Here is a 27,828-nt window from a genome sequence, read left to right on the forward strand (position 1 = left end):
TTCTAGCAATTCACTGGGGACCCTCACAGACAGTCCAACTCCCTGATAAATGGTCATTGCCAATTCTACAGTCTCTCCAATGACATAGGGCAGAAAAGCCTGTGCTCTGGAGCTAATCAAAGACCCAACAGGGAGTGACTTCACCCCCACTCCTCCCAGGCATGGGATGGGAATTCACGACCATATGAATCAGTCTCAAAGGCCAGAACTCCTGACATGTTCTGTGCCTTCTAAAACAAGAGACCTACAAGAGGAAGTGTTGCTGAAAGCCAGAATATTATTTCCATGTGGATAGAGGTGATGGGAGGGCAGGCGGATTTGCTTCAAAGTTTAAGCGACATGGAAAGCAATGTAGAACATTCCAACTGCCATGGGAGTACCTTGTGGTCCATTCTCTTTTCTCTTATTCAAACGTTAGCAAACTGTCCCCAGTGCAGACAGCACATTTTTCTCTCTTGCATTTACAGCCTTAGTCATAGCTCCCTCCTTCTACTTGTCAGAATTAGGGCTCCAGGCAAGCTGGACAAAGACATCTGCAGAGGTGTCAGTTTCTCAGAGAGTGGGACAGGACCGTCAGCTTCAGGCACGCTAAGTAAAATGCAGATTCCAGGGCCCACGCAGAACCATAAAAGTCCCTAAAGTTCTAAAATTAGGGTCTCCTAGATCTGCATGTTATCAACCCACGGACCCACAAGTCCTATTAACAACCTTAGGGAAACCAGAGTCATCTTATTGGAACATTCTTTGTGATTTTAGGTCAGGGGTCTTTCTCATGCCTCCTCTTTGGTCTTAGGTGGGGAGAAGAAATGGATGCTTGGAGATCTCTCATTACCAAAACCTTATAAACCCAGGGAGAAAAGTTGGAGTCTGGCCTCATTCACATGCTGGGGTGCCATCATACCTGGCTTGCTGCCCCAGCTGTTTTAATGAGAAGTTAGTGTCCCTTTATTCCTCTCTCACACACTCCCAGCCCTTTCCTAAGACCGCTTTGAGGTTACCAGGACACCATGACTAGTCTGAAATGGCAGCAAGGCTATGGTTGGCAGCTGAATTCTCATCGGTATGAATCTAAGGACACTGCTGGGAGGACTGGAACATATCCATTATTATTACTGCATTCATTTTCCCACAGTGTCATCAAAGGGTCTTTAGACAATTCAACAGATTGGAAGAAACAACTGGTAAGGCATGAAAATATTCTTAATGTCACTACTGGACAGGCTTTGTGTCTTAAAAATCCATATGTACCCCATCAGTCCAAACTGGGACTTGAGAATTTTAACTCTTTCCTGTGTTGACAGGCTGACATTCTGACATTGTTTTTTCGGTTCCTGCCTCAGTGGCCATATGACAGTCTTCAAACGAATAATAACTGTCTGGTACTTGAGATTCTTCTTGTTTTTATCCAGATTAGTTTTAACAGCGCACTCGGAAGTCAGAGGGATGCAGAGAGATGTGTCGCAGGCCATCCCCACTCCATTCAGCTGCCCTGACACCAGCCTCTGTGCCTATTGAGAAAACGGGGTCAACCCCTTCCCCCGCACATCCCCATTCAGTCCAACGTCTGAGGAGATGGAAAGTATATTTAGCGCTGGCTGTCCCGGGGCTTTTCCCCTGTGGTCATAATGGCAAATAAACCCTGAGTTAATTCTTAGTACGTGACTCCTGCTACAGTGACTTTTTTTGAAAAGAAATTCCTCATCTAGGCAAGAGCCACATTTTAACCAAAGATTAAAACCATATTTTTTTTTCAGATGAAATACAGGGCAAGGGGGAGATATGAGTCTAATGTTTGTGGTCTTGGTCAGATAACCCAAGAATTTGTCTTTGATTTAAATATGATTTTGGGTTTTCCCTATGCTTTTAAGATTTACCTTTGTCTTATAAAGGGACTAGGATAATTGTCTAGTCATTCAAAAGAAAAGATAATGATAATATTTTGAAATAGTGTAGTATCAAAACCATAAAGGTATTGGAAGAAAATATAAAGTTATATTTTATAATCTTTGGCGGAAAAGATATCCCTAAGCAAAATCAAAGTTCTAAATACCAAAGGAAAACTGACGACTTTGACTACATACAAATTAAAACCTGCTAGGGCCAATGCAGGGGACACGGGTTCGTGCCCCGGTCCGGGAAGATCCCACATGCCGCCGAGCGGCTGGGCCCGTGAGCCATGGCCGCTGTGCCTGTGCTCCGCAACGGGAGAGGCCACAGCGGTGAGAGCCCGCGTACCGCAAAAAAAAAAAGCGCTGTAAGTTTTTAAGACAAATGTCAAGTGAAGGGGGACACTATTTACAACATATGACACATGAGTTGATATTTCTATACATGTAGAGAGCTGAAAACCAATCAGGAAAGGATAAACACCCCAACAGGAAATTAAGCTCACAAACAATTCACAGGGCAGAAGAGGGGAGGGAAGGATGGTCAAAAAGAACATAAAAAAGATGTTTCCCCACTAGTAATCAAAATAATGCAAATTCAGTGAGATCACTTTTCACCAATAGGATTTGAAAGTATTAAAGTGACAGATAATGTTCAGTGTTGATGAGCAGGTGGATAAAGGCACACTTGTACCCAGTTAGTGGGTACATAAATGAGTGTACTTTTCTAAAAAGTAATCTGGTGATATGTTTCAAAACCATCAGGGTGCTTACCACTGGATTCAGAAATTCCACTTCTAGAAATTTATCCTGAGGGGATCACCAAACATCCTTGCAGAAATGTATTTACAAGGATGCTTGTCACTGCCCTGTTTAATAGACAAGGTTTAAATGTACATTTGGGGTGGGGGATGTATTGTAGCACCTACAGTATATTATTATGAAGTTTAAAAATAGTAGTAATAGATATGTAGTAATAGATATAGTAAGAGCTATAGTAATAGATATAACATAACTTTTATGATATGTTGACCAGTGAAAATAGCAGTGTACAATATCTATACATAATAAGAACTGGAAATGTACATAACTGTAAAGATTAACAAAAAGGTTACTACCAGTTATCAGTGGTGTTGCCCATTCTTCTTCCTCCAAAATTTTATACACTGTCTGAACTTTTTCATAATGACCAAATACCATGCTCATAACCAGAAAACAAAAATAAAACTAAACATGATTGTTTTTATTTTTGAAAAAAAAGTTAACTTTTTCACCAAAATGAGAAAATCTTTATGGATAGAGATACTTAGTGATAAGAAATGTATAGGACCAAGAAGGAAAAAGGAAATTTTGAAGTGTTTCCCTTCATCTTGGGAAACTGAATGCAGAATCTAGATCTCCCGAATTGTATAGATTTTTCGCTTTTTCTGAAACCTCAAGTTCTACTAGTACAGAATTCTCACTGATTTGCAAGATGGAAATATAATTTGGCTTTCCCAGGTTGTCACCACTATTGGCCTGTTAGGTCACTTAAGAAAAACCTGACTGACTGCTCAGTAGTTTTGGAAAAAAAAAAAAAAAAAAGCAGTCTCCCTGTGTCACAGAGCAGCTGCTTCCCTGGCAGTGAGTGGTCATGGGTTCTGTAACAAGGACCTGCCAACCTGTGACTCCAGAGATAACGCTGAGCTATGGGTTGCAGAGTTTACTTGCCTCCCTGCCACCTGCTTTATGGCCTCAGTCTTTGTTTTGTGACCCAAGGATACACGTGCAGAAATAAAAGCAACTATTGCAGGCTGAAAGAATAAAACTCTTTTAGTCTTTGAAATTCTACATTGCTGGCTGTTTCTTATGTATCTGTTTTTGTTGGGTTGTTGGTTTTATTTTTGCTAAATTCAGTCCAAGATGATATCAAAAAAAAGAGGTTTTTTTGCTTGCATATCTCTGGAGTCCTCACTGGCCTCTGGGAGGAACTGGGACTAGGTAATGAAGAAGGAACTGACTCTCGGTCAGTGTTAAGTCAAATCAATGCCAACCTGACTTTCCTCAAAGTCATTGGGGCAGAGTAGTTCCATTACACGTTCAAAGACTTGTCTGATTTCCGGTTTGTTTGAAAAATCTCACCTAGCCTACCGTTTACCCTGCAAAACCTTGTGCTCCTACTTTTGAAAAATTATTCCAGTACAGTGATATAATAGCCTGTCTCAAATCACAGGTGAGAGAATTTCTTAAAAAATAACATCCTGTTACACCCTTTTGGAAAACATTTAAAACTGAACTAATGCTATATGTGGCAAATTATGTCTAGAGATGAATAGCATGTATTCACCTGGGAAACAATATGAGATCATAGTTCCAAGACAGCTACATACCAGCAAAAAGTTCATCAGAAAGCTTAAAAGTTCCTAAAAGGAGTGAAGAATCTAAAATGTTCCACTTTTTCAAAAATATTTTTAAAATATGTGAAAAGTGTTCTCACTGAATGCTGTGATGGGAAGGTTTTGAAAAAGAGTAAGTGACAAAGAAGGAAAAGGAATGAGCAGAGAGAAACAACAGTGATTTCTTGTGTTCTCTACCTGGAAGCGGTACCCAGGGCAGTGATCCAAGCTTGGAAAATTCCAGCAAAAAAAGAGAAAGGGTTTTTCCTGGTCACTAGAAAGTAAATCAAGGGGAGAAAGATGCCCCCATGGATGATGAGGCCGACAATCACCGTGATCATGTACATCCCCAGTTGTCTAGCAACCACTTCTAAGTCCTTGATTGCAATGATCTTCCCACAAATTAGGCAGGCGATACCTAGGGGAGAGTACCTGAAAAACATAAAAGAAAAAAAAAAAGCGTTGAAGAGCTGGTGATGGGATTCAGAATTTAAATCAGGGCCCTCCTTCATACCACACCCTGAGGAAAACCCTTTGCATTCCTGTAGAGTGTTGCCAAAAGAGGACTATGAGATTCAATAGATGCTATATTTTGCTTCCGACTAACTGCTTTATCTGAAATATTTCCTATGGACCTGGTGGCCCCTGCTTTGATGAAAAATCCCAAGGCAAACTTTGTTGCTCAGGTAATTTTTTAGGGCTAAAGGAGACATGATTTACCACCTCTTAAGTAAGCACCAAGATAAAAGTTGAGAGACACCCAGGTTACATCTTTGAGAATCTTATTTGATTTCTCTGTTCCAGATCTCCTTCCTTGAAAATTGAGAATAAACTTAGAGCTTCTCAGAAAGCTCATTAGAGTTTCACCGATTTACAAACACTGGTGTTTGTAGATAGTGCTTTGTTTTTGCCTTGGAAGGAATCTAGGAAATACATTGAGAGAGAGAGAAAGAGAGAGAGAGAGAGGGAGAGAGCTGCCCAAACAAGAAAACCATCTGAGCCAAGAAGCATGTTTAGAAAAATGTGGTTTTATTACTTCCAAGTCTGAAAGTGTTTCTTTCCATACCTACTCCAAGAGTAATGCTGGCTGCCATCCATCGTGTTTCAAGAATATGGGGACACATCCACACACTTAATTCTTACAAAAACGCTAAAACCAAGGAATCATTATGCCTGTTTGGCAAACGAGGAAATTGAGGTTTGGAAAAGTTAAATAACTGGCCCAAGACCATGAAAACAGGAAGGAGGAGGAGAATACTCTCAGATCTGTGAAACTGTACCACTGGGGGTTTTCATCCCTGCCAACCAAACCACTTCCTTGAAGGAGCAATTGTAGCTTTCTGTACATAAGCAGACAATTTGTTCTCTACCAATCTATCCTAAAATAGAGTTATTTTCTATTTCTATATTATTATTATTTTATAGCATGCTTGGAAACAATCTACTGTTGTCCTCACTCTTTTTTTGTTGTTGTTGTCCTCACTCTTGAGTCAGCTAACCATGCTCTCTCTCGCCTTGGGTATACTTTTTGCACGTTTGGCAACACCCTTTTTTTTTTATTGCCTAATCCGGTGGTGTTGGAGCATGAACTTGTTCAGCCTGTAACACTTCTGACTGAAATGAAAATGTTTGTGGGAACGTGGACACCTTATTAAGAATTATGAACATGTTTGAAAGAAAGACTGTGGAGCAAATGAAGTCACGCTCCCAGCCTGGGGAGGGGAGTCAGGAAAAAGAGAGGGCCAGCAAGCAGATTGGGTGGCTTTTGTTTTTTCAGTTGTTTGGAGCAAAAGCACTTCCTGGGTTAAAGCAAAGCCATGAGGAGTAGACGAGAGTCATATACACGATTACACGAGACACGGAGCTTGTCCAGCCACTTACCAGCTATATGACCTTGGTTAGTGACTTATTCCCGTTTTACAGATGTGCAAGTCGAGGTGTAGAGGGGCTACCTGCAACCTCATGGGATTGCTGTGAGGATTAAGTTTTTGAACATGCATAGATACGCACTATCAAAAGTCCCTCCCCCATCCCTGTCAGTGCCATTAGTTCTCTGACTCCTGACACAGGAGTCCCTTGCAGGTTCTGTTTTCCCCATGTCCCCTCGTCATGAGTCAAGTCTGAGTTGAAGAGGTTTTCTAAGGCATCTCACAGGCTACTGCCACCCAACTGCACATGTTTTTACGTGCAAACTATTTTCTCAAGAGGAATCTTCTCCTGAAAGAGCTGATTTGTAACTGACACTAAGTAGTTAAAACATGAGCGTGGCTACTCTCCCTGAGGAGCATCTAGCCTGTAGTCTCCGTTTCTCCGTTCCTGGAGGTGAAGCCTGGCGATATTTGAGGGCTGCTTTCCCGGGAATTAGGGAGTCAAGTCATTAAACCTTCGGCTTTCCCACCATTTTATATTATCTTGCTGTGCCCATAGTCACAACATCTCATAGATCAGTCGGGTGGTCTCAGGGGCCAGCTCTGTGTTCCCTGCGATTGTAAACAACTAAGCAGAATGCACTTTCTGATAAAACCAACAAGCATCTAGCTTCATAAACCAAGAGACTAATTCTTTCCCAAGCACCAGTCACCCCTTAAAGATGTCCAGAAAAACACAAATACGAGCTGTTTTGGGTGCCATTCAATTTTCCTGCTCTTCTAGGACAAGCGATTTGTAGAATGGAGAGAAAATGTGTTCAAGGCTCTTTGCCAAGCAAGACCAGCTGTAGAGACCCCTGGAGGACACATCTGCCGGAACCCAATGTTAGAGAGAGGTAACAGGTTATCTCCAGAGCACTCAGCTCGCTGGGAGAAACCTGAGTCCCCAATATCAATGGACAGTGTCATTCAAAGGCCGGAAGGTAGAGTGTTAGGGTAAATAAATACGGCAAGCAGGGGCCCTAGTTAACCCAAACACTTTGGTCTCTGGAACTAGAATGAGCATTAATTAGGACAGGGAAAGAGACTTTGTTCTATGACGTTTTTTAGGGTCATGAATTCCCTGCACCTGTTTTCAAAGCAGGTAGCTTAAGCCTCCACTCAGGAGCTGGGGCTTCTGAGTTCCTGGGTTTCCATATGAACGAATTACCTTGTTGAAAATATACTCAATGGAAAAGAAAAGGCAAATGTTCAGGGCTCAAGGTCACCATTTAAAGTTTCTGAGATGAAGCAAACAAAGCCATAAACTAAAGTGCATAAAGAGGCTGAGAGCTCCCTTGAGCGTTCTGAAGCCAAGTGATGCCCAGTAACTGTTGGACCAGTTTCTAAATTAGAAGGACATAACTACAGAGCTGGGAGAGGGAATGGCTCCCTTGCTGCCCTGAGACTGGCTATATCCTCAGCTCTGGGCTTCATTTTCAAAGTCACTGATTCATCCAGGACTGGCCTGTGGCATCTTTTTCTTACCGTCGCATCGCGCATTCTTGCCTCTGCCCACTTTGCGCCTCAGTCCTTGTCATCCTAAGGTTCCGGCCAAGATGCCCCCTCAGGTCTGCTCTCTACTCCACAAACAGACCCATCCACAGCACTAACATACCCTGAACTCAGTCAGTGCCTCTTAAGGAATTCACAAATACAGAGAAGCAGAGGGTTACAGATTGAATTGATAATAATGGTAATTATAGTGTACCAGCAATAATAATGCTAGTTCATATAAAATGCTCAGACAGGTCCTGGCACATAGGAAACGCTCCATAACTATTGGTCACAGTTTCACTTAATTCTCACAGCAACCCTATGATATGGATTCTATGATCAATCCATTTCACAGATCAGGATGAGGGGTTTGGAGTGCTTCTAACTTACCTAAAGTCACACAGCTAGTAAGAGGAGGATCCTGGGTTCAATCCAGTCTGAGGTCAGATGGAAGTTGATTAAGGTAATGCTTCTCTATAATTCCAATTACTTAGGCTGTGCAATGAGTTAACCTCTGTGCTTAGTTTTCTCCTCTGGAAAATAGGGCTCACCAAAGTACCTATTTTTGCTAGGTATTATTGTGAAAAATAAATGAGTCAATGCATGTAAAGTATTGGAATAGTATTAAGCATACAGCAGGAATCTGGTAAATCTTAGTTGTGATTTAATAATAATTATAGTATTATTATCTTCTCGGTAATAGGTACAGGACAGTAATTGAAAAAGTATTGAGCATATAGCAAGAATTTAATAATTCTGTTATAATTTTATAATAATTATTGTTAGAATAATAGTAATCTCCTCAAAGATGCATTTTGCTATCACTACTCTTCTTACTACCACGTAGAGAAGACTATGAAAGAACTCTGATGATTTAAGCTTTGAGGGCGTCAGTTAAGGAGTGGTTGGTTGTTTTATCCAGAACCTTCTCACACACATCGTTTACACTTGTTAATGAAGCAGCTAAAGAATGAAAGAAATGTGTAGGATTGGCATCTCACGTCATATTACACCCTCCGGACGGTTAGCCTAGATGAGGTAACCCAACAGCTGTCAGAAACTGTTCCATAGGTCTTATTCCTGACTCACAATTGCTCTTCATCTCCTGGGATATGATGCTAAATCTTTAGGATATTTGGTTTCAGTGAAGAGGAAACTTCTCGATCCACACCCACTCCATCCCTGCAGAGAAGGGAGGCTACACTTTATCCCATGACTCATCTGATTTCCTAGAAGATTCCCTCTGCTCCAAGGGCTCAGTGGAAATGACAGTGGTATGGATAAAGGAAGGAATCTTCATACATTACCCACATCGCTGGCGTCATCATACAGAAAAATGGACTGCATATTTAGAGCTAGGGTGCTCACTGCTAGGAATTTTAGGAAATGAAGGCAGATCCTAAGGTTTAAAACCAAGAGGCCTATTCTGCTTCGTGTATTACCATTTATTAATCTCTCAGCAAGCTCAGAATGGATTTAAAAGACTTTAAAAATATTTTTACAGCATGACCTCGTGTGTGACTTTAAATCTTCACACAATAGAAATATTCAGAAATCTAGCATTGACTGGGAAGTTGAAAAATCAGTACAATAATCGAAAAGAACACACTATTGCACCAGCATCCTTTCCATGCTTCTAAAGTACAAGAAAGCAATGATCAACACCAGCCAGACCTATTAGATACGGTTCATGAAATCACGGGACACATCTTCTTGATCTAGGACCCTGGGGCCTTCAGCGAGCCCCTCGTTCCTCAAGTCTTAATAAGAATTTACTACAGGCACATCATGTTTGGAGATAAAATACAAGTCGAGAACAGATCGTGCCCTTGTAAGTTGGGAGTAAGGGTCAAGGAAAGGAAGAAGAGAGAACGAAGGTGGAATTTCCGGGGAAGACACATGGAATCGGAGGAGGACCAGAGGAGGAGTGGGGAGGCTGGTGGGGAGCACAGGGAATCTGTAATGCGGAATTCCTGTGGCAAATAGAGCACACACGTGGTTTGGCCTTATTCCTAGGCAGGCATACGGGACCGTCATAGGGGTCTGAAATGAACGTATGGAAAAATCTTTCTGTCTGATAGATACCGGACACGAGAAGTTTCCAGTGACTGGAGGTGACACAATTTCCTTGGTGAAGGAGAGAACACCTATGCTCTGGGCTACCCTATACTTCAGAACCACTGACCATAAACACACATGAAATGAAGTGGAGACAATATTGCTTACATGATTCAAACAACAACAAAACCCCCCCCACCCGCTTACGTATCAAAGGTTTTGATATCAGCATAAACCCCAGCTCTTCCTCTCCCTAGCTATCCACTCTTAAGCAAGTTAACTCACCTCAGTGAGCCTCAGTTGCCTTTTCTGTCACATGGGAACCATAACACCATCTTTGCAGGGTTGTGGGGATTACATTTGATAGGTATGAAGCACTCTCATGGCTCTTGGCAGATAAGAGGAAATCGATAAAAGATAGTTTTTATGATGATGGTGGTCACGATGATGTTAAAGAATCAAGATTTAGTGTCTCTGGACCAGTTTTCTCTGCTGTAAAACCAGAGAGTGGGACCAGATTTCCAAGAGCACTTACAATTCTAATCTTTTGTGATTTCACTTCTTCTTGCATGGCCTGAGAACTGCCTTTTCTTTTTATATGAGTCACGGGTAACCCAGGTCTAAGGTGCATTGCTTTTGGACACCAGAATGCTGGCGCAGTGGTTCTCCCAGACACCCTGGGTCATGCCATATCCCTGAGATCTTGGCCCTGTCTTGGTGTAGTGTATCCTGATACCGCTCACCTTCAGGATTACTAATTGGTTTTTTCAGCTTTTCTGTCCTTTCTTTCTTTCTTTTTTTTTTTTACGTCTTTTCTTCCAGGGCAGGGATGGAAGGGGCCATCGCTTTTTATGTAAGGGGCCAAGTACTAAATATTTTAGGCTTTACAAGGCTACGCAGTCTTGGTCACAGCTACTCAACTCTGTCTTTTCGCACAAGAGTAACCCTTGACAATACATGAACAAATAGGTATGGCTGGGTTCCAACAAAACTATTTATGGGCACTGAATGTGAATTTCACATAATTTTCACCTGTCGTGGAATATTACTTCTCTTTTGATTTTTTTTTTTCAGTCAAATAAAAACATAAAACCCATTCTTAATTCACGGGCCATACAAAACAAATGGCAGATAAGATTTGGCCCACAGGCTATAGTTTTCCAGGCCAGTTTCTAGTGAAAGCTCCAAAACAGAGATTTGCATCCCTTTCTCAAAGTCTTTCTGGAGTGCCCTTTGCTTGGTTCACACCTGCCCGCTCTCTCCTGCTGGGAGGGCTCCAGTGTCCTCTGGCGACCCCAAGGCCATCTCACACGCCACCACCGTGAAGTAAGAACAAGTCCACTTACCACATGATCATGATCACTAGCTTCATTACAATCTCATTCAAAATGTTGAAGAATTCCACCATCAGCTTGGCCTGCTCGCCCATCTTCCCCATGGCGATGCCAAAAGCAATGAAAAACCCTATCAGACCTGTTGGGTGAATCACAGGACACAGAAGGACAAATTACCAAGTATGTGTTTCTTCTCCCTTGTTCACTACTATCCCCCGCGTATGGAGACACATTCTTACCACCTGTTACCCTATGAATTAGGCATTAAAAGACAAAAGCATTACGCTTCACGCTTTTCCCCTGGATAATTATGGCTTTCCTGAATACTTTCCACACAAGCAAGTGGAAATGTAAGCAGGTTAGTTCCTTGCAGAAAAGGAATTCATTTTCATTCCAAACTGAAAAGTACTCTCTTCTCTCTCCTCCTCACTTATGAAATCACGTGGAAGCAGATTCCATTAGTACATAGATTAAAGAAGGAAGGCTTGTTGGGACTTGGGGATTATCGTGCAAACTTTGGAGCCAATATTAGAATAGCAGAGACCAACTAGCCAATTCAGTCTCTGCCAGGGTTGTGTCTGTATTAGTTTGGCGTTATCCCAAGTTAATGCATGGCTGGTATGTTTCACTCTAGGAAAATGCTAAACATAAAATATTTTTCCTGTCGCTGTGTGCTTAATTGGAGAAGGAGGAAGAATCTCGAAAAATCCAAGGGAAAGCAATGAAAAATCCAAACCAGTTGGGAAACCCCAAATGACCCAATTTGTTTGGATTTAACCTGTTACTTATTAATTCATCAGCATTGTTTCCATGGTCAAAATGGTTAGAATGCTTTCTTTTTTATTGTGGTTTTTTTTTCAGGATCATAAAGTGAGAACATAGTCTTTGTTACTTCCTTGGCCCTCTTCTCCTTTCACTTGATATCCCTTGACTTCCATCTAAGTGCAGCCCCCCTCCCCCCAGCCCCCAGGCTCAATCTAATCCCGGGCCAGGAGGATTTGAGGAACCCTGTTCCCACCTCTGGATGCTGGCATCATATTGCACTAGGTCCTGGACCAAGCCCAACAGCCAACCTTGGGTCTTATTTCTATGTTACCTTTTACCTCACTCCCTGAGTATCTGTCCAGGGAACCTGCCTGATACCTTAGCTCCTCCAAGGCAAGATCTGGCTTCTCTCTCCCCAGAATATTTTCTCTGGCTCCACTCTGTCCCACCCCTCTTCCTCAGCCTCTCACCCTGGAGTCTCACCCAGACCCTCCCGTGGCTAACGGATGTCCCTGTTACTGCCTGAAGGCTCTCTGGATTTCTGATAACCAGTCACCATGCGCCCCCCAGCTCCCAATCTGTTATTGCCAGTCTTGGGGCTCCAACGCTGAAGGCTTGCATGGACTATAAATCAATGTCATTGTCCCCTTGGCAACAGGCCCTTGCTTGCCCATCTGACTTTTTCTCTGACCTGCAGTACGGGCCATCCACTCTTCCCTCTCTCTCCCTCCTCTCCTTACACCTACCCTGTCCCAGTTTGGCAGACTTCATTTCCGGTCCCTCCCTATTCCATCCAATTTCCTATTGCGTCCGTCCTTTTATGCCTGCAGTCTTGAGCTGTATCAAAGTAAATGATAGCATTATAATATGATTCTCTTAGGGGAAAATTCTTTCTAAACCTCTGCTTTTACCTTTTCTCTAGTCACCGAAACCACTGACCTCCCACACCAAGCACACGTTAACCCAGACTGTTCAACTACCCTTTGCTACCCTCAGCAAAAAGAATCTATCCCTTGCACTGAAATTGTTAATCCTCGGTAGTTAATATTTCCCCTTTTTAGCTCTCGGCCAGAAAGCTTAACTAGTGACTTATAAGTGAGTTATTGGCCATAAACACAAAGGCTTAATGAGAATTAGCATGACCTAGAATCAGAGTGACAGAAGAGAGCGACCCAGTTCTGTGGTAATGGAGGAAATCAAATTCAGGCTCTCGTCAAGCCCATGGAGAGGAGTTTGCTAGGTGTGTGGTGAGCAATAATCTGTGAACATTCTGGCTGAGAAAAGCTAGTATCACTTGGTTAATTCCATTTGGAAATTTTAAGAGAAAATGTTCAAGGTCTCAAGGTCCCCATCCCTGGCAGGGTCACCAGGAACGGGCCATCTCTATGAGTGTAAGAGAGAGATGTTGAAAGGAGCTGTCTCTCACAGGAGTTGATTTAAGTGGTTGGGATTGAAGTAGAGCCCGGAGCAGTCTGGAGTTTTGGGGGGTAAAGAAATGAGTCTTTAAAGAAGTGGGGGGCCAGAGCCAGGATTTTTATCTTCACTCTTGCAATGCTTGATCCTTGGGACTTTCCAAAGCCGGAAAACAAACCAAAACCAAAAAAAAAAAAAAAAAGGCCACCATCTCCGCCCTTGGAAGACAATGGAAAGAACCTTATTTCAGCCATGATTTGTAAATGGGAAGTTTCTCAACAATCTAACTTCCCTTAGCTTTCCAGAGCTTCAATTTGCACTTGGAAGCCCACAGCCAGCTTGTGCATTTCCCTCTGTAAACACTGCCTCATTGAAGTCGCTGGAACAGGGGTGTTTCATTTGAACAAAGCCCTCTTAGACTTGGTCACTGGGGTTGAGAGAGTCGTGAATTGTGTTGAAACTCCCTGGTACAGCCAAAGGTCATGTGACTTCCCAGAATCCACCAGAACTCTGGAAATGACCACAAAAGTCTTCTGAATGATTCACCCCAAAGCTCTGGCCCCATTACTCATGGCCACAGTAGAAAATAGTGGGGCCACTTTGACCATAGGGTTTGTGGGGCAAGGGGATTTGGGAATGCCTGAAAGGGTCACAGATATCTGGACAGTGGGAGAGAAGAGCCACTCAGGGTTGGATGCTGAAGATATCTGCAAACCCTCCTTCTCAGAGGAACTCTCCTATCTTCTCCTCACTCCTTCCTCCTCTGGCCTCCCACTGGTTGTCAGCAATGTTTATTGATCTTCTGTTGCCTGGCAACCGGGTCAACTTATCTCTTCCCTCACTCTCTGCTTCCTGCCAGGTCAAAGAAAAAGACACTTTTCACTGGTCAGGCAATCCTTCTCCCTCCGCCTCTGTTTCTCCACCGTTCTGGATAAGTAAGGAGAACGGTTACCAAATTTAGAACAAACAAAAAGGACTCCCAGGTAAAATCTGAATTTCAGAAAAACAATGAAAAACATTTTTTAGTACATCGCATGTAATATTTGGGACATACTTAACACTTGAAAATTATTTGTTGTTTATCTGAAATTCACATGAAACTGGGCACCCTGTATTTTATCTGATGCCCCTATCAAAGAGACTAGGGCATTTGATCTCCTAGATGGTAAAGGGAGCTCAACCTTTTCTAAACAGCTCTCATTCGAATCCTTAGAAATCTCGCTTGCGTGGATCAACATACTTCTTCCACATAGATCTCCCGTTTCTCCCAGCTTATGACCAAATGTCTTGTCTTGGGACACCATTCTAACAGTGGATGGGGGTTATTATGGGTGGGGGAGTGAACCCGGAGGGTGGATGGGGAGTAAAGTGAGCAAACTGGAGCCACCCACACAATGGGGAGTCTCTATCCCCTGTGGGGTGTTTTCTACTGAGCCACTTAGCTCTCCACCCCCGGCCTTTAATGATGACAGCGGCTCACATGATAAAGCATAGGGCGCGTACCATCGTGCCTACGTGCACAGCCTCATTGAATCCTCACAATGATCTACAGCAGAAATGCCAACCCCATGCCCACTTTACAGATGAATCTTGAGAAGCGGAGGAGCCAGCCCACGATTAGATAACCGGTGAGTGGTCCATAAGGGATCCAAACTGGATACAAACCAGTCTAACGTCAGAGCCAAAGAACCCCTGGGATGACACTCTCAGAAGCTTCCAAGCTCACTGAAATCCCAGAAAGTTAAGCCAGTCTCCTTTTGACAAGCCCGTTTTGGCAACAGTGCCAACACTTTCGCTCCTGATAGCACTGCATTTGTTTACAGACTGTGAGGGCTGGGGTGGGACAGCCCCCATGCCTAGCATAGTCCTGGGACAGACACAGGGGCGCCTCAAAAAGAAATGCTTAGGAAATGAAAGGATTGGACGTGTAACTTCATGAAATGGAGAGTCAGAGAGAGTGACTTGGCAACACCACGCAGAAAGTGGGGGGAAGTGCCCTGCGAACGTCAGTCCCCTCGCTTCGCCCATGCCCCAGTCCAGCTGCCACGTCCCCACGTGCTATTGCCCCTGCCGTCTCCCTCGCCCTCCCCTCTCAGTTTTCAGTCCCAGTGACCCTCGAATTCGCTCCCCAGAGACAGCCTCTTGCTCCACCTACAGGACAGCAGGGCGATCGGCTTTCTGAGAAGGAAGCCAGGATGCCTAGGTGCTGACCTGCAGGGAAAGCTGGCCACGTGGCCCCGGCAGAGGCACCTCCCCCAAGGAGATGAAGACCAGTGTGCCTACCTAAGACATTCATGCCGTCCTTGAACTCCAGGCCCTTCTTGATAACCACCTGCGTCTCCTCAGGCGGCTCAGTCACAGTCTCATTCAACAGCGAGAGGACAGCATTGGTGGCATTGCTGTCCTCGTCTGATGGAGTGGCCACCAGGACTTTCTTTGTCACTGTTTGAATCTAATGGAGTGGGGAAAAAAAACCATAAAGATGAGAGGTTTGGTGTAAAAGGTCACCAAAAGCCTGGCCGCTTACATAAATGTTTGAATTCCCAGTATGTCAAAAATATTATAATTAAGAAATGGCCAAACAAGGTTATGAAATCGGGGAATATTTTATATGTTTGTGCTTGACAGAGTGACGCTTCATGGCACAAATGCAGTGGGATACGACTGTCCTCATCCCACGATAATGACGGAATTTATAACATTCTTTTGTAACTACTATAAGCAGTGTGATTGGTAACGGGACCCAAGCTTCAAGTTGAGGGATGCCTGTCTGCTTGTTTCATTCCCATGGAGATAGTAGCAAATGTGAGACCCAGCTGGATGCCCTGCTAGCCCCTGTGGAGGGTCCTGGATCTGGTCACGAACAGGAGGGCAGGGGTCTTGTTGGACGTCAGATCAGCACCTCATGATCCAGGTGATTTGCTTCTCCCTGCCTGGTTCCTGTCGCACGGAATCTTCACAGGCCCATTCTCACTGAGGCTCCTCCCAGAGCCTGGCTCTGCTGGGAAGCTCCATGTAGCTGCCAGCAGCCCCCATGGCAGGGTCACTGGCTCATACTCCATATGTAAGGTGGGAAGACACGCACTCCTTCGGGGCGGTGGTGCCAAGCCTTGCTCAATGTTCCCCAAGCATCCCTGTGCAAACGGCCCCCTAAGAAGCTCTCACGCTATTCCTCGACATCTGGGGCGGCCACTCTATTTTTAAAGGTGCCAGGCACCCTGCATGCTGTGAAAACTCACGTCTAAGCCCCGAGAAACACTACCTCCAGGGGCATTAAAACAGAAGTCATGCAGAATCCTAGAACGTCAGTGCCGGCACGTAGTAGGCGACAGATGGCTGAAGCCTGAATAGATACAGAAGAGGGGGCATGGAGAAGTCAAGTGACTCATAGACGTAATTATTGGGAGAACTGGGACCTCAACTCAGATGCACTGACCACCACTGAGGTCTTTCACCACCTGTGTTGCCTGATAAACTCTATGGACCCAACCGTACAGCAGCTGGGCCCGAGTAAGCAAGGCTGACCTGACCAGCTCTCCTAACCGGGAGAGAGGGAGGCATAGCATTCCCTGAGGCAAGGCAGGTACTCTGTGTTCTAACCTGGCCGCATGCACTTGTGCAGGGAGAAGGGCAGCCCCAGCTAAATGGGAACGGGCAGTTCATTGGTTCCCTTGGTCCGGGCAACGCTGGCACAAAGAGAGAACGCAAGAAGGATCTGAAGGGAAGCTTCCATGAACAACAGAGTCACCCTCCTGGGGACAAAGTGGGGATCAGAGCCAACTGTAGGCCTATCCTGAGAAGGCTAAAGAAGCCAAAGTTCAAGTTCAAAGGAGTAACGGCCATGGGCCTGAATAAATGGTGCTTCCAGGAACAGGGGGCGGCCAGCTGCTCCACCTTTGACAACTATTACTTCTTGTGTCAACAGGAGCCCCTCAAGGCTCACGGGGCTGAGTAACTAACCCCAGGACAGACAGCTAGTAGTTTACTGAAGCAGCATTCAAAATGAGTTACGTTCAGCTCCAAAATCTAGCTTCCAGAGAGCACGGCTCAGCGGCTGAGTGGAAGGTTGGACGACAGGCCGGGTTCTCTGAGTTCTTAGTTCAGGCCTGTTTGGGTTGAAGAACCCCAGCTGGCTGCCAACTCCAGTCCGAGCCATCAGGGTCTCTGACCTTAAAACCTGCAAAAGCCTGCTCACTGACTCACCTCCTCTTCCTGGCTACCTGCGATCCCCAGGTAAGTAGCTACCTGGAGTTCTGTCTATATCCAGAGCTACCAGGTTGATTTTTTAAAAGTAGAAAAACAGGGCTTCCCTGGTGGCGCAGTGGTTGAGAGTCCGCCTGCCGATGCAGGGGACACGGGTTCGTGCCCCGGTCCGGGAAGATCCCGCATGCCGCGGAGCGGCTGGGCCCGTGAGCCACGGCCGCTGAGCCTGCGCGTCCGGAGCCTGTGCTCCGCAACGGGAGAGGCCACAACAGTGAGAGGCCCGTGTACCGCAAAAATAAATAAATAAATAAATAAAACAAAAATAGAAAAACAGTCATCTCCTTGCCTAAACTCTTAGAATAAGAACCAGAGTTTGACCCTGGCCTGCCAGGTCTGCCTGCACCCACTCCACTCCCCAAGCAGCAGCCTTGCTTCTCTTCTCACCAAATGCTTGCCAACCTCCATGAGCCTCTGCCCCTGCTTAGCGGGCTCTTCCCCCAGTTCTCCTCAGGCTGGATCACTCTTTTTTTTTTTTTTTTTTAAATAAATTTAATTATTTTATTTATTTATTTTTGGCTGCGTTTGGGTCTTCGTTGCTGCGCACCAGCTTTCTCTAGTTGCTGGAGAGCGGGGGCTGCTCTTCGTTGCGGTATGCGGGCGTCTCGTTGCGGTGGCTTCTCTTGTTGCAGAGCACGGGCTCTAGGTGCACGGGCTTCGGTAGTTGCAGCACGTGGGCTCGGTAGTTGTGTCTCACGGGCTCTAGAGCGCAGGCTCGGTAGTTGTCGCGCACGGGCTTAGCTGCTCCGCGGCATGTGGGATCTTCCCAGACCAGGGCTTGAGCCCGTGTCCCCTGCATTGACAGGTGGATTCTTAACCACTGCGCCTCCAGGGAAGCCCCGGGCTGGCTCATTCTGACCCTTTATCGTCTCAGCTCAGACGTCTCCCCCAATTACTAGCCCATCGTCCTGCTCCAGCTCTCAGAGTGCACTTACCTTAATTTTCAAGTACCTTGTGCGTTTACCTGACATTTGTTCTGGTCTATCTCCCCGCAGTCCCTGAAAGTAAGTCAGCTCCACTGAGCAGGGACCCCGACTGGTTCATTCTCTGTGGCATCCTGTGCACCCAAATATCGGCCAAAGGAGCAAACCCAGTTCAGTGAATTCCCCGGAAGAAAGGACCCCATGTGGTCACTCTCACTGGGCCTGATGAATGTGGTCAGGCCACACCTGACAGCCCGTTGCCACCTTGGAAACCTCACCTTGGTTCAGAGTCAGCCCGAAGCAGTGAACAGGAGGCCTCCCTGCTCTCAGAGACACAGGTCCTGCCACCTTGGGGGAGGAGCCTCTGCACTGGAGACAGCACGCCTTTCTCTTTATGTCTCTGTGTCTAACTCTGGTCCTGAAGCTCCCTCCACCCAAGAGAGGTGATTTGAAACCACTCCCAGCTGTACCCCAAGGGCACGGAAGGCATCACCCAGCACCCTTTCTCTCTGGTAATTCCATGTCACCGTCAAAGAGTTCCCTTTCTTCCAACCCTCTTCAAGGCCCTCCTAAGCCTGCCGACTGCACCTAGTTTAAGCCTCCTTTCCTCTGGGCTGCCTGGAGTCTGGCTTAAGGAAGCTGCACCCTCCCTCACCCTGCAGTCAAATATTCCACATGATTATTTCTCTGAGTGTCCTAACCCAAAGGACCATGTCCTTGGGCTTCTAGCTGGAGGACTGAGGGCTCACTCCTCCGATGAATTTTGTCAGTGGAGGGGTGGGTCCAGGGCAGGGCTGAGGGAGGGAATGGCGTGGTCCTCTATTCTAGTGTCCCCCAGTGCCCCTTGCCCTGGGGGACACTAGAGATTGCCCATCGACCAGACAGGTCAGGGAGCATAAGCGTGGCTGACACCACAGAAATTCACCCCAGCCCAGAGCAACAGCTCTGGGTGCTGCCTGCTTCTCAGTTCTGCCTCACGGACTCAGACGAAAGGGACTCCTTCCTGCATGGAGCGTGTGATGGGGCACAGAAGGGAGGCCCAAACCTGTCACTCCCCGTCCTTCCGACGCTACCCCTACCCCCAGACTCCTACCAGCTCAGCCTCCAGCTGCTACAGCTCCAGAGCGCTCTTTCCAAAACGTTAAGAATAGACTTGGCACCCGGTTGCGTCTATCACCCCAAAGCAAGCAAACTCATCTTTCTAAGCAGGCTGGCTGAGGGGCAGGCACATTGCACAGAGAGGGTACCGGTAAGCACCCCTTCCCTAGCCTGTTTCTAGTCACTCCCCACCCAACTTCCCCTGCGTGGAATGTTTCCTTTAATATAGCTCCTTGCTACAAGTGCCTCTGAAGTGGTATTGGAAATCAGAGACCATATTCCAGATTTATCCAGAGTCAACTGGGCTCAGCAGTGATGGGGCAATGGCACTTTGGGGGCAGCTGGGAACGCAGACTTTTCTTCTCTGCGACCTGTTTCCTCAGTGTATTCTTCTGTGATTCCCTGGAAATGGTTGAAGGAGGTTCCTTGATTCTAGTTTACTTCCAACCAGAGTTAATGTGAACTGAGGTGTATTCGAACCTAAACTTAGGTCTAGACAGCAGGCTGGTGAGGGGGGCCTGGGCAGCTAACTCAGTGGTTCCACTTGAGAGAGGCTGGGATCTGGGACCCGGGATATCTGGGACTCTTTGCTGCAGTGCTTGCACCTGGACAGACAGCAGGATACAAAGAAACTATAAGGGACTAAAAATGACTGCGTGCCTGCACAGTTGGGGCAAATTACGAACAACCAGGTACAAAAAGACCCAAAACCCGACTGCCACTTCTGAGGTGTCTGGAGCAAAGCAAAAGCTGCATACGGCACCGCCAAGGGGGTGGGCACGCCACCCAAGCCACCCCTCCCGCCTGAGCCCTGGACCCATCCTCAGCCTCACCCCATTTAAGGGACCAGCTTGCCGGCCCTGCCCCCCACCCCCAGGGAGGGAGCGAGGGAAGCTGTTACTTGTTTTCGCTGTATGGCAGCACAAGTCCAAAAGAGCCTGGCCTGAACTTCTCGTCTGGCCTCTTATCAATTTCTATTGATGAAAGAGTCCAAGAACCCTGGTCGGTAACACACCCAGCAGAATCAACTGGTTTTAAAAGTCATGTGTTAAAAACTACATATGCCTGTGTGCAGCTGGTAGGAACATATATATCGATACAAATTTTGTAAGGCTATTTTTGCAACATCCAGCAAATTCAAAATATCAACTCTTTGACAGGACAGTTTTGCTTCTAGAATTTATCCTTTAGAAATACTACACAACAATGAAAAATGAAAGAGAGAGATGACGCTGAAACACTGTTAAACGAAAAAGCAAAGTGTAACACAGTATGTACGAGGCAGCACCACCCGAGCTGAAGTTTTTAAAATTTTATGCACACGTACACACGCGTATGTGACAAAGAAAATATATAGGAGGAAACATGAGTAGCTCTGGGGAAGCGACGTGGGGACCTGAATTTTTACTTTATGTGCATCTATAAACTTTCCCAAATCCTCATGTATTACTACCAGAATTTGACAAATACCCAGTCCCCGGGCCCACCCTGGAGATTCTGATTCTGTAGAGCACGTGCATTTTTAAATGGACCACATGTGGTTTTGCTATACTGCTAAGATCAAGAACCACTGAGTACTGAGTACTCTAGAGAGTTGTGGGCAAGGGTGATCAAAATGTCCCCTTGGACGACACAGAGACAAGAACCAAAGAGAAGAAAAAGAGATCAAAGAATAAAAGGAGAAGAGGGATCCCAGAGCTAAATGTTATTAAGTGTACTGCAAAAGAAAGGGAAGGTTAAAAAAACAAAGACAACGCGACTCCAATCCTAAACTCCTGCCCCAGATGACCCCATACAACCCCTAGGCAGAGTATAAATATGAAAAAAATTACCCCCCAGAGCTGATTTGTTGAAACAGTCTCTAAGTTACCACCTTTGTAACTTAGGAGTTTGGAGAACAATGGATATCAGAACTCTAGGTTACCTGCTGAAAACAGGCTTGGACAAGGTTTTCAGGGAAGAGATTTCGAATAAGGTCCAGAAAGGCATCCAGGCTGGACACTTCATCGTTCTTCTGCCCAGGCCCCAGCTGCTTCTTGAGTTTGGGGTTCCCCGGGTGGATAGCCAAGACCAGGATGACCCCCAGCACCGCAGCGATGATGGTTGTGGACATGTAATATACCATAGCTCTCGTGCCTAAGCGGCCACTGGCTTTAGCATCCAGGCCTGACAACCCTGGATGGAAAAGAAATCCAGAATTATTAGTTCTATTATTTTCCTGTTACTAGCCCCTCTCTGCATACCTATAACCAACCCTCGGCTTCGTATTACTCAAATGTATTAATGGTTAATTAAAGCTTCTTCACCTGAATATTTGGTCAATTCCACAGTTTACAATTCAATTTTCCAAGGATATTTTTGAGATTCTAGAGAACTGGGGAGAGTTGGAGAACATCTGGTTCAGGGTTTATAAACTGGTTGGTGACTACTTTTTGTCAGTCTGCAAGAGTGAGTTAAAATTGAATACTCTCTTCAATTTTTAATTCTGAGATTATGTCCTTCCCAATTATTTGATATTAAGATATCCTTTCTTTATGAAGTGGTGGTCCTGGTACATGCTAGGTTTTTTTGTTGGTTTTAATGTCCTCGCTTAGGAAAATAAAAGATTGGTAGCCCTGTGTATTCAAAACGTCTTTTGAATACATTACTGGTCATGAAATCAAAAGTCTGGAAAAGTGATTCTAGCACAGCCTTCTCATTCCCCTGAGGTGAAACTTGATGGATACCACATTTTCTGATCTCAAGTAGGGATGTGAGAACAGGTGCACAAAACACCCAGCATGGGTGGGAGCTTCATCTATATTTCAGGAGCTTCTGTGATGGTTAGCGGAAATTCCAAGCAAGTCACAAAAACTCCAGCCTTCGTTGGGTTTTTTTTCCAGTAGTTTCTTCAGTTTTTCTACTTCCTGGTTTCAGTTCCTGCTTTTACTAGACTGAGAGATGCAACCCTTTCTGGGGATCAGTCTTTTTTGCCGTGGGGGAGGAAGTTATTACTGATGTTAATAATTCTCTGAATGAAGCTGACCCATATGTGACACGTTTCGCCTTACAACCTGAAGTCTAATTCTGGCCAACGGAAGTGAGGTTTCCTTACCAGGTTGGCCAGTGTACAATCTGTTAAACAGGCATGGAGAACAAATTTTCTCTGGTTTAAAAAGGAGCATTTAAAGTAAAATATAGCTTCACTCAATCTGGGGCTGAATGATAAGATCCTCCCGACACTGAGTCCTAGCTCTTTCCCTCACTGGATTCACTGATCAACCAGCTATGAGACTGTAGCATCTGAATCTCTTGGAGTTACCAGAGCTTCACTACCTTCATAAGGTGGATGGTCCAGAGGTACAGCTTTCTCAAGGTCACCCAGCCTGTTGGCACCCAGATATAAACCAAAGTCCAGTTCTTCATCCCTAACTCAGAGCTTAGCCTCTAAACTTCATCAATTTATACCTTGTTTGAATAATATTATTTGGTAAGGAGGAAACTACCAATATAAGCCCAGGGAGGGGAAAAAAATTCTTTCAAATAAAACAACTCTTTCAGCCAAAAGACAAGTGAACATGACCCATACATTAAGGGTACCTTTCTTCTGAAAAACTCGAAGGGCTTCATATCTAGTATTTCATTTATTTTTAATACCCACTTCCCTCTACACCCAATTAAGTAGTAAAGAGAAAATTTCTTTTTCTATTTGTTACCTTTATTTGTCAGTTTCTGAAGAAATACAATTTGGGAAATGAGAAAAGTATACATTAAAAATTAAAATCACTAGATATGATCACTTTTAACATGTGGCTATTTCCTTTTTATCTTTTGTTGCTAGACAGACAGATGGACCAACCAATAGATGGCAAACTCTTTTTTTAGGGTTGCTTATCCCAATTTTAGAGCCAGGAAAAACCAAGGCTCTGAAGTGAAATGACACAGATGATCACATTCACCGATTCAACCAAATTGAGAATCTATGGTCAATCCAAAAGCTGGAGTGGGAGTATGACCCGCTTTGGCCCAGTGCCAGAGAGGTGGTCTTACCTGTGATTAAGCTGGAGATGATTAGAGGCAGAATGAGCATTTTTAGCATCCTCATGAGTATATCCCCTGGGAAGGCTATTAGCATAACCACATCAGGGTGGATAGGAGATGCCAAGCGAAGAAGCCCTCCACATACTGCCCCCAGGATGACACCTATCAGAAAGGGGGAAAATATGAATTTAGCTTTTGCCCTCATCAAATGAATAGCTCTAGAGATGTAGTTCAATGACATTGACCTTCCTCATACTTCTCCATCATCAGATGATGACTAACACATAACAAAAATACCATTAGAAAAGTGAATTTTGATGACTCGTGAGAAAATACTTTGTATCTCCAACTATTCTAGAAGGCAGCACTGGAAGAGTCAAGAAGAGCCTTCTCAAGGCTTTGTGGGAAATATAACCTGGCAACTTGACTCTGACTTCTTTGAGGATATCATCCACTTGCAGAGTCACAGATTGTCAGCAGAAATAATCCACAGTGCCAGATACTGCTTCTCTTCGCAGCCTAGGCTGGCCACACTCCATGGTGTTTAATGTTTTTCTTCCCTTTTGAACTGAATACCAGATAAAAGGAACATTTAAGTGACCAAGCTGGGGTGTTTTCTTTATTCTTCTATTTTCTTTGACTTCCGATAATTTCCCCATGGCTTATCCTCAAGAAGTTTTGTCTTTGACTTCTGTGTCCTTGTACATAATCTTGAGACTTGCTGATCTTAGGGGAGGTCAAGGTGGGTGTCTAAAAATAAATAATTTGGGAGGAAACAATTTGGGCAGAGATGCTAGCAGGAGCCCTTCACTTTGCATACACAGGGATTCCACAAGAAAACCTTGGATCTCTCCAAACTGGTGGCCAACATAAACTACCTTCTGGAGTAAGGGGGGGAGGGAGGTCCTAGGTATGCGGCTATGGTGTTAACTCCAGATATGCAAAGGGAGTAACATGGCCAAAAGACTTATCTTTTTTTCTTCCACAGGTGAAAAACACACTTCTTCAAAACCTATGATGAATGAAATTTGCTTCTGTGGAGGGTAACCCTTGGAAAACCCTACCACACCTGCGGTCTTCTTCTATTAAGTGAACTGAGCTGGGGGGCAAGTTCCCAGTCCTGACTCTAGTCCACCGACATCCAAGATGACTGACTCGAAGGAGAAGCCATGGACGATGTGTGTGTGTGTGTGTGTAGATGGCTCTTCATTGCTTCATTGTATAGCCTCATAAGAGTTGAAGAACAAGGAGGGGGCGTTGAGAAAGGAAAAGTTGTGGTTGTCACTATAAGAAACCGCAATTTCCCCCATTTTCGATCAATCCTGGTTGAAAACCCAAGGCCAAGTCTGTATCAACAGTCACACGAAAGGACAACCAGAGCTTGGGTGAGGCCAGAGGCAGGGGAGTAAGGCTTTTGAGGTGGAGCTGGAGTGGATCAAGGCTTTGGGACAAGCCTCTTCCACACGGGCCTCGTTAGCCAATGTGCTAACTGAATCTAAGTTAATGAGGTGCTTGAAGAAGGTCAGACCTTGGGAGCCCTGTCAGTGGCGTTTAGGGCAACTGTTGCATTTTTCTGGACACAGGTGCTTCTCTAAATGTGGTATACTGACCATCTGCTTTGGAATCACCTAGAAGGTTTGCTAAGATGCAGATTCCTAGGTCTCACTCCGAGTGGCCCAGAGTCTCTGTGAGTAGGGCCTGGGAACCTGCATGCTGACATACCCATGGGAAATGTACACGCATACTGAAATCTGAGAACCACAAGAATCCCAAGGGGGCAAACATGGCTAGGGCAGGTGGCAGGGAAGATGGCATCACTGAGGCAGCCGTGCCTGGGTAAAGGCAGAGTTAGGCAGAGCGTGTGGCTTGCTTTCCAGGGGGAGGGCTGGCTTCCAGAAGCAGCTTCCACACTTAGCCAGGAGAGACCAGGGGAAGAGGGGAGGGTGGGGCAGGCCTGTCACCTACCGAACACGGTCAGCGTGAGCAGGAGATTCTTCCCCAGCTTGTCACACAAGCGCAGCCCCAGATGCCGGGGCTTCAGCTCCTCCGAGCTGAGGTGGCTGTCGTGCACCCGTACTTCCACCTGCTTGGGCATGTTGTTGGCACTAAAACAGAAGGGGAGGCAGTGCTTAGAGTCCGCTGGGCATCTCCGCAGTTTGAGGGTCTCAGGTTGTAGGAGGCGAAACAGCCTTCCCCAGGCACAGCTGGGAATCTGGAACCATGGGCAGGAAAGTAAAAACCAGGGCAATTCAGGGCACCCTGAATTCCAGTTTGCCTATAAGCAGGTTACTAGGACACACTGAACGCCAACACGCCAAGTGCTTTTATCCTTATTATCTTGGATCATCACAGAAAAAGGCATCACACAGGCAGTGGGAGGTTTTTCCAAGAGTTGCCCACCATGGTAACTCTCTGAGGCAAGTATCTCTGCCCTGTTTTACAGAAAGTAACTTGCCCAGGGTCACAGGCTAAAAGGAATGGATAGTCAAACTCCATATATGCCTGGCTTCAAAACCTGAGCTCTTTCATTCTTGTATCAACAGCAGGAAGATGGCTTTTGAATAATCTAAGGTCAGCAGCGTCACAGCCTAAGTCACTGCTAAATTAAATGCCTCTGAGCTCAAGCCTTCCCCATTCTGGACACAGAAAAGTCATACATGCTAGCAGTCCAAGTTTTACCTCTCTTTTGGAAAAGATGGTTTATCTAGTAAAAAAAAATTCATTCCATTGTGGTTTTTTAAAAGGTCACTTGCATTATCAGGACTCCTCTAAGCTGCCAATAGTCATGCTACCCCGTGTCAAAGAAGTATGGCTTTAAGAAGCATGCGATCACCTTCACCCGTAGAGGCACCCCAGCCCTCTTCCAGAAAAACCCCATGTGAACCCAAGCTGTGCTAAGACTCTGCCAATGGAGCCCTTGCCAGGATAATGAGTATACTGCCTTTTTTTCCAGCTATGTCACTTCCCAGGCCAATAAAATTTCAAATTTAAGCTTGGGGACCAACATAGGGAGGCCAAGTTTTCACTCTGACGTCTTAGGACGCCTTTGTTAGCTGCCATTTACAACCACCATCATGTGACAAACAAACAAAACAAGTTCTTTAACACCTAGAAAGACAAGTCACAGTCTCTGAATAAATGACAATACCTTCCCAGATAGGCAGGTGTCAGCTTCACCCAGATATTCTCACCACAGACTGGGAAGATCTTCCTTTGGAACCAACAGAACTCTTCAGGTTAGTGGTCTGGAATCACTGGTTATAATGGAAATGGTGTGGGTTTTGGAAACAGAGAGCCTGGGTTCAAATCATGACTCTATCACTTGCTAGCTGTGTGGTTTATAGAAAGAAGGGCTCGAGGTCTACCTTGTGGAAGTTAAACATGATAATGTATGTTGGGGGCCTGGCATGGCAGCCAACACAAGTAGTTCCTTTCTCCGGGGAACATTCACGACAAGCGTGACATTTAAGTTCGGGGACCCACCCAGTTGCACCATTGTTCTTTCAAGACACCAAGCTTAGCTTCCAGAATCTCAGAGTCAAGACCAGGGGCCCAACACAAGACTTACTTTTTCATAACAGGCTGCCTAATATACTTGCTTCCAGAATAAAACGATACAAATGAACTTATTTACAACACAGAAACAGATTCACAGATTTAGAAAGCAAATTTATGATTACCAAAGGGGAAAGGTGGGTGGGGGGGAGGGATAAATTAGGAGTTTGGGATTAACATATACACACTACTGTATATAAAATAGATAATCAACAAAGACCTACTGTATAGCACAGGGAATTCGTCTCAATAGTCCGTAATGACCTATATGGGAAAAGAATCTGAAAAAGAATGGATATATGTATATGTATAACTGAATCCCTTTGCTGTGCACCTGAAACTAACACAACATTGTAAATCAACTATACTCCAATAAAAAATAAAAATTATAAATAAATAAATAACAGAATATTTTAAAATTAGGAATAATGTGACATGGTCTGGTAGAACGCCCAGATGATAACATTAGTCAAAATATAAGCTTCTTGGGCTTCCCTTAATGGCCTAATATTCTACTCATCTAGTTAGTCTGGGGGCAATCTCTATCTGGCATACGTGTGTGTTAATGATCGCTCAGACAGTCTAAAGAAGAAAATAGGGCATGAAGCTCACAGCAAGCAGACGGGGGCTTTCTGACCAGTGAGCAGTAAGTACCACTTCCTCCCGTCACCAAGTGAAACAGACGGAAAAGTTCTTTTTACAGCACAGCAGGGAAAATGATCATAACTATCTTTTTA

The 27,828-nt window shown here is 45.1% G+C and overlaps 1 protein-coding gene across 1 annotated transcript in view; it reads right to left on the bottom strand.

Moving 5' to 3' along the window:
• Window positions 1-27,828, bottom strand: part of SLC1A2 (solute carrier family 1 member 2) — a 137,647-nt gene that overhangs the window by 22,118 nt on the left and 87,701 nt on the right. The window contains exons 2-7 of the mRNA XM_065882920.1: window positions 25,502-25,641; window positions 23,546-23,698; window positions 21,441-21,691; window positions 15,519-15,687; window positions 11,070-11,196; window positions 4,460-4,693 (exon numbers count right to left, since the gene is read on the bottom strand). Of these exons, the coding sequence (XP_065738992.1) occupies window positions 4,460-4,693; window positions 11,070-11,196; window positions 15,519-15,687; window positions 21,441-21,691; window positions 23,546-23,698; window positions 25,502-25,641 (1,074 nt within the window). The remainder of the gene's footprint in view (window positions 1-4,459; window positions 4,694-11,069; window positions 11,197-15,518; window positions 15,688-21,440; window positions 21,692-23,545; window positions 23,699-25,501; window positions 25,642-27,828) is intronic.

The sequence above is a fragment of the Phocoena phocoena genome, chromosome 8 (assembly GCF_963924675.1).
Source record: "Phocoena phocoena chromosome 8, mPhoPho1.1, whole genome shotgun sequence".
Classification (NCBI taxonomy): Eukaryota; Metazoa; Chordata; class Mammalia; order Artiodactyla; family Phocoenidae; genus Phocoena; species Phocoena phocoena.